This window comes from Triticum aestivum, chromosome 2A (genome assembly GCF_018294505.1).
Source record: "Triticum aestivum cultivar Chinese Spring chromosome 2A, IWGSC CS RefSeq v2.1, whole genome shotgun sequence".
Taxonomy (NCBI): domain Eukaryota; kingdom Viridiplantae; phylum Streptophyta; class Magnoliopsida; order Poales; family Poaceae; genus Triticum; species Triticum aestivum.
The window spans coordinates 710,652,776-710,660,023 of NC_057797.1; the positions used below are offsets into that span (position 1 = coordinate 710,652,776).

At 46.0% G+C, this 7,248-nt stretch overlaps 2 protein-coding genes and 1 non-coding gene across 3 annotated transcripts; 2 read left to right on the forward strand and 1 right to left on the reverse strand.

Annotated features, from left to right (window-relative positions):
- Positions 1-3,874, forward strand: LOC123190441 (probable UDP-arabinose 4-epimerase 2; the record flags this gene model as incomplete). Its single annotated transcript, XM_044603080.1, is given in 11 exon segments — positions 1-76; positions 309-445; positions 831-955; positions 1,580-1,693; positions 1,782-1,889; positions 1,984-2,075; positions 2,376-2,517; positions 2,601-2,695; positions 2,766-2,895; positions 2,988-3,132; positions 3,251-3,874. Coding segments are annotated over 10 exon segments (1,239 nt in total). The 3' UTR covers positions 3,478-3,874.
- Positions 3,875-4,582: 708 nt separating this feature from the next.
- On the reverse strand, positions 4,583-4,668 carry TRNAY-GUA (transfer RNA tyrosine (anticodon GUA)). The gene is given in 2 exon segments: positions 4,583-4,618; positions 4,632-4,668. It is a non-coding gene; the product is annotated as a tRNA-Tyr (tRNA).
- A 569-nt stretch (positions 4,669-5,237) lies between these two features.
- On the forward strand, positions 5,238-5,858 carry LOC123186093 (uncharacterized). The gene has a single exon (XM_044597890.1). It carries the CDS (start codon positions 5,318-5,320, stop codon positions 5,552-5,554), a length of 237 nt encoding a protein of 78 aa, XP_044453825.1. The 5' UTR covers positions 5,238-5,317; the 3' UTR covers positions 5,555-5,858.
- The last annotated feature ends 1,390 nt before the right edge of the window (positions 5,859-7,248 follow it).

Genomic DNA, 7,248 nt, shown 5'->3' on the forward strand with positions numbered 1-7,248 from the left:
ATCTCGCGCCGGCCCCCAAATCGCCGGCGAAGCCCGCCTCCGCCTCCGTCCCCCGCCGCGCCGATCTGCTCGCAAGGTGAGTTCCCTGGCTCAGTTCCTCTCTCCTCCGGTCAAGGATTGATTTGGGTTCCTGCCACCACGCTTCCCTCGCCTTCCCCTGTTTCTCGCCTTGCTTTCCGCGTGATTTATTCCGTCGGCGAGCTGCACTGCAGCTGTTTCAGAGTTTTCCCTTCTTGTGAGGCCAATTTGGCGATGTCTCTGCTCTTTGTTCTTGCGAATAATCGTGCGTGGCCCTGTTGCCGGTGCAGATTCGTCGGCCGGAGGAGGAGGAGGAGGGGAGGAAGTTGAGTTCTTGTTGGTTTCTTCCGCGGGAGCCGACCGCACATGCCAACAACCCCCCGGAGCAGAAGCCAAGCTAGGACCACCAGGTCTTGGATCTTGTCAGGTACAGCATCATTTCTTCCTCAGTTCATGGTTTTCTGCTAGTACTTTTATTTTTCACTTTACCATTTTTGGGCCTGTTTTCAACTTTTCATTGACCCGGTTACCACCAGGGAATGAAACTTGAATGCTACAGTCATACAGACCAAATGTTTGACCTTGATAGTTATTGCAGGCTGCGGCACGAAAGCGTCTGTTCATGGTCAAATGTTGTACACACATGCCATTAATATCATAGGAGTTTCTGATTATGTGATTGTACTTCTGCGAAATTTATAGGCTGTTCAAATTTACTGAAACCTATGCTATGAGTGCCAGAACATGTAGTTGGGGCTAGGACACTATGACTTTGCTGGCACAACTTTGAATTCGGCGCATCATTTTTGCAGGCATGGACTTCGGCGACACGAGACGCAAGCCTAATTTCGCGGGAAAGATCGCGGTGGCTGCTGCCCTCACTGTCATGTGCATAATTGTGTTGAAACAGTCTCCTGGTTTTGGCGGTACTAGCGTGGTATGTGCTAACCTCTCACCAACTGGCCTATGTCACTGTCACTTGATGATGAGTTGGCATTGTCCTGATTCCTTCTTTCTGGCTTGATTTTAATGTTATGACTCAAGTTCCACATGGTGCACTAGTATACTGATTCCATGACAAAAAGGGCCAGTAAGGCAGCTAGAGGGAACATGCCATTCGGCCATCTAATTTGATGGAACAGTTCATTCTTCTTCTTTCAGCTGAGGTTATCGTGGGAATGCTATGTCGCTGTCACTTGCTGATGAGTTGGCACTGTCATGTTCCTTCTTTCCGGCTTAATTTTAATGTTATCACTCAAGTTCCACATGGAGCACTAATATATTGATTTCATGACAAAAAGGGCCAGTAAGGCAATTTGATGGATCATTTCATTCTGCCATCTAATTTGACGAACAGTCCATTATTCTTCTTCGAGCTGAGATTATTTTAGAATACTTTGTTGCATCATCTGTTCTAGATAAACTATAGTCATTATTCCATCAGATGCAAGCGATTTCGTACAGACATTTCAGATTGCCATCTAATCTAGGAGTTTACAGTTATTTACTCCTGCAACTCCACTCTTTCAAACTGGAGTTGATGCATCTACATGTGCTGCAGTTCTCTCGCCATGAAACTGGGGTGACTCATGTGCTGGTGACTGGAGGTGCTGGATACATTGGCTCACATGCTACTCTTCGTCTCCTTACGGACAACTACCGAGTTACCATTGTGGTAAATTCCTTATTCCCTGTTTATATTTGTAGTTCTTATGCTATAAGAGCTTTGGTAGTGAGAGACTTATGCCATCTGATATTCACAGGATAACCTTTCAAGGGGGAACATGGGAGCTGTCAGAGCTCTTCAGAGGCTGTTTCCAGAGCCTGGGAGGCTTCAGTTTATATACACTGATTTAGGCGATCCGAAGGCTGTATCCTTTGTCCTTACAAAAATAACTTAGATCACCATATATATCTTCCATGCATGCATTTGCGAAATGTGTTTTGCACTTAACCGACAATCAGGTCAACAAAATGTTTTCGGAGAACGCGTTTGATGCTGTTATGCACTTCGCTGCTGTTGCTTATGTTGGTGAGAGCACGCAAGAGCCACTAAGGTACAGTTTTTATTTTAGGCATGTGGTGTGTCAGTGTCCTTGTATTGCTCGAACTATTTAGAAAGCTAGGCACTAAATAGCTCTACGTAAATACAGGTCATTGATACTGTGTATCTCCTGTGTAATATGTAGGCTGCAAATTACCTGTGTTTTCCATACAAACTGCCAAATATGGCAATCTGTTAATACTATTATAACATTAAATGAAAAATAAATTAGAATAAAGCTCATCCATTTTTGTCATTCTTGACAGCTCATCGTTAAATATTGAATGCTAATATTGACAGTCTGATATAACAGGTACTACCACAACATAACATCAAATACGTTGACAGTGCTCGAGGCAATGGCAGCACATAATGTAAAAACTCTGATTTACTCGAGTACTTGTGCAACATATGGTGAACCTGACACAATGCCTATTGTAGAGACAACTCCTCAGGTTGGTCCTTGGTGCCTGAACTTCTCTTTTTCGACAGTTTACTTTAGGTTAATGATCTGTAAATAACTCGTGTTGCCACATAGATACCTATCAATCCATACGGGAAGGCAAAAAAGATGTCCGAGGACATCATTCTAGATTTCTCAAAGAAATCTAACATGGCTGTGATGATCTTAAGGTTTGTCTCTCCTACCCGAGATAAAATATGTAATCCTTAGGAAACCCACTTATGGTTTCTTTTGAATTAGATACTTCAATGTGATTGGATCAGACCCGGAGGGACGCCTCGGGGAAGCTCCAAGGCCTGAACTGCGTGAGCATGGAAGGATTTCTGGTGCGTGTTTTGACGCAGCATCAGGAATCATTCCAGGGCTAAAGGTACTCATATTGACGTGCATAATCTAGCATCCATCACTTTGACATTATTACATAATAATCACAGTATATGACTTTCGATCTGCCCCCTTCAGGTTCGAGGAACAGACTACCCTACTGCTGATGGAACTTGCGTAAGAGACTACATCGATGTCACAGATCTTGTTGATGCTCATGTCAAAGCTCTTGGTAAAGCCGAGCCTAACAAAGTTGGAATCTACAATGTCGGCACAGGGAAAGGTTGTTGAAAGATTTATAATCATGCCGTGCGGTTTGTCCGCACGTGAATACCGTAAATCTATTTAAGACCACACACTCGCTTGTTTCTGAACTTGTATCCTGTTGATGTTTTCATCAGGTAGGTCAGTGAAGGAGTTTGTAGAAGCGTGCAAGAAGGCAACCGGAGCCACCATCAAGGTTGACTACCTCGACCGGAGGCCCGGGGACTACGCCGAAGTATACAGCAACCCGGCCAAGATCCGCGACGAGCTGAACTGGACAGCCGAACACACAGACCTCCGCGAGAGCCTTGCGACGGCCTGGAAATGGCAGAAGGCGCACCCGCGTGGATACGGGTCGGCCTGATCCGGTGCCCGGTAGGTTCAACAGAAGTTCGCCAACACAGACCCACGGGTCCATGTGCAGTGATATAGCCTTGAGAACACTGGTCCTTTCGCCGTAGACACGTAGCAGGCAGCCACAGAAGGATAGTGATGTTATTTCGCAGCACCTGGAAGAAGAAGATACAGAGAGAATGGCCTGCCTGGCTTAGAAGAAACCATCATATATATTATAGGTTTTTCCTTTTCGTCGTTGACATTTAATTTATTTTGCTGTTCGTTGGCTGAGGCATAATATATGACACAAATACGGAGTGGTGCTGTAGACAAGTAGATCGATCTTATGTACGAGGTACGATGTGAAGTTATGAACCATCACGGTGGATGGATGGAATGATACGAATAAGCAGTTATTTGAACAAGCTTTCTGTGGTAAATCCAAATAGTACAATCGTTGCTCACTTCACTTCACCAGGCCAGTCAGGAAACAAGTGCTACTGGTTTTGCATTTTTTTTCGCAGGAAAGGCTGAAATTTGGAGGCCCAGTGTCAACATTTTGTTATCTATACATAAATATATTGTTGCTTGTTCAAATAATTTTGGGAGCTTCTCTAGAAAAATACTAATAATTCCGAGCTGTAAGCCTCTTGATTCGTACTTACATTCAACAACCTTCGAAAAGGAAAAAAAAAACCAGCTGCCTGAAACAAAGGTTCTTGACCGAATTTCGCATATTCTCAGCGGATCATGGTTTCTTCTCCACGGGAGGAGTCATTCGCATCCGAAAACCTCTGCCATTACGAATGGTGGCCAGTGCCCAGTGACGAGCTATCTGCAGAAAAACATGGGAAGATAGTTGAAGCTGCGGCAAATGCAGGGACGCCTGCAGGCAACATGGGAAGATAGTTGAAGCTGAGGCAAATGCAGAAGAAACGCCTGCAGATAAAAAGCCTGCACATGAATAGTTACTTCCCATATCGCGGTGTCCCATGAAGGTACAGAAAGAAATTTATATTATGGAACGGAGCAAGTATTCTACAATGCAAATGTTAAAAAAAATACAAAAAGAAGTCTGTGGGCTATTTTTACTACTATGCAAATGTTCAAAACAAAAAAAATACAAAAAGATGTCCGACCTGCCGGATTCGAACCAGCGACCTAAGGATTTATCTGCGAATACTACAGTCCTCCGCTCTACCAACTGAGCTAAGGTCGGCTTGTGATTGGAAGTGGAAATAGATTCTATATGTTCTTATTTTCGCATACTTTTTTTTCTCTGCAATGAAGATTTTACCATGATCCAAAATTTTCCGTCTACCCAACGCGCAACACTCATTTGTTTGCCCGACTGATGTGGTATTGCAGACCTACATTCACATGGCCGGCCGGTAGCTGCGTCGTGGCCACTCACCTCGTCGGTCGTCTCTTAATTTCCCAATCTGCGTACTACCGGCCGGGGGTGCCCGTCGCAAGGTTGCGCAGCACGTCGGCCACGGAGAAGACAAAGGAAGCCATCCGCCCCATTCCTCGCTCCACCGACGTGCACATGCCATTGCCATGCATGCATTCTCTCCCCGCCCGTGAGCCCGCGCACGTCTCATCACGGGCGCCGCCGCGTACCACACCGCCTTCGCCTCGCGCCGCCACCTATGCGCCTCTCCTGACACGTACGTGTTCCCCTGACACGCCGCCCGCTGCACGCCCAGGCGAACAACCAACCGTCTCAAACTCCGGCAACTCGCCTATAAAAGGCAGCGCATCGATCAGCCAAAGCTCATGCAGAGTTGCAGAGCGACACAGCTAGCTACCACACCACGCCAAGGCCCAAGACTATCCCAAAGGTACTTGATCAGCAAAACGCAGCAATGGCGAAGCGTCTGGCCGTCGCGCTCGTGCTGCTGCTGCTGGTGCTCGCGTCCTGCGACGGGAGGGAGCTGAAAGGGAAGGGCGGCGCCGGTGGCGCCGTGGACGAGGTGAAGGACCTGCTGCCCGGCTTGCCGGTGCCGGTGCCGCCTCTGGTGCCCAACCTGCCGCTGCCACCCGTGGTCCCCGGGATCCCTCCCGCTGCCCACGGCTCCGCCGACAACCACAAGTCTCCATGATCATATCATGCCGATCGAGTTCACGCGCCTCTGCATAATGTTTACAGGCTGCGTCCGTAGATCAGCTTGTCGTTTTAGACTCTTATTATAACTAGCTAGCACCGGCCGGAAAAGCAGCACATCGGCGTCGCATCGCTCTTGTCCGTGTGCCTTGATCTGCGCCAACTATCCCTATCCGCCATGTTTCCTCTTAGTTCATGTGTTTAGTTATGTCCCTACTTCGTCGTCAATGTACTACAGTAATACTTTATCAGTGTGACTGTCTTTATGAGTAGACATATATCAAAATATTTCATCATCGATATCATAGTACGTTGTCGCTGTGATCACAAAGTCCCAAGCCCAGAGTTGTGGGATCCGTTTGTACTTCAACATCGATAATACCACATTCACGGGCAAGTTCCAATGGACTTTCACGGGGTGGAGAACCTGCGCTAATCTGATTGCCCCCCGATTTTAAGTGGCGAGGCCGTCCAAATAAACTAAAATCACAGCCATTAATTTTCAGTTAGCCCGTAGAGCCCCCGTAAAGTCCCCCGTGTGTGTAGCATTACTCCTTCAACATGAGCTTTGCTACATCTAAGTGCCATTTGTTACAGAAAGGAGGTTACGGGCTGACATGGCCGAGTTAAAATCAGAGGATGGGGTCAGGTAAAATCAAGGAGGGGTGGATTTGTGGTGGAGAGGAGGATACATCTCCTCGTGAAATCAGTCGTTAGCACTTTGTCCGTAAGTGTAGGATATACACATCATGAAGCACCGGCAAGGCAATGTAACCAAATCATACGATGATAATAATATCTCACAGCATCAAGGGATCAGGTGCAGATATAGGGTGTACGCGCATACATCTTAAGCAACCGCGACTAAAGGGTGGGGCCTTTAGTCGCGCCCGTTCGGTCGCGGTTGCGCAACCGCGACTAATGGCAGTTGCGAACCGCGACCAAAGGCCCTTTTTCCACCAGTGGTTACACGTGTAACTTACTGACCGTTGTGCAATTCCAGCCGGAAGTGAAATGCCGGCCGCATTTGTGTATTTTTTACGCATTTCTGTTGAGGGTACATTTGGTGATTGTTCACAATGCAAAAATACAACAGACAGAGATAAATTTCTGAACAATACAATGAGATAATTTCTTTTCCTTTTCAAGCCTTCTTAAATTCATCATCTGCTTTCTCATTGTCCTTTCTGGACCTATAAGCAATTTCTTTAAAATGGAGATGAAATTGAATTACATGCACCGCAGGGAGAAAATAGTCAATGAGAGTACAAGAAGATGGCAACGACATACAACCCGCTTGTTTATACAAGGCGGTAGCACTCATCCAATCAGCATTCGACCTTGTAAAGCTCTATTTTGTTCTGCAAACAGTAAAGTTATGATAAAGTAACAACAGTAATAAGTTTACTTAACAATAGTAAAGTTATGATAAAGTAACAACATTATTTATAGACCGAAGGACCAAGGTTGTTTGGGAATTGAAAATCTAGAAGTGAAAAATAAGTGCTTTCTTAGCAAATGGCTCTACAGATTGGCGGTAGAGAGGGATTGGGTTTGGTTACAGTTATTGTGTAATAAGTACTTACATTCCAAAACTCTGGCACAAGTGACGGGACAACTGACTGACTCTTCTTTTTGGAAGGGGCTAATGAGGACAAATGTTTTCTTCTTCAACAGGAGCAAATTCATTGT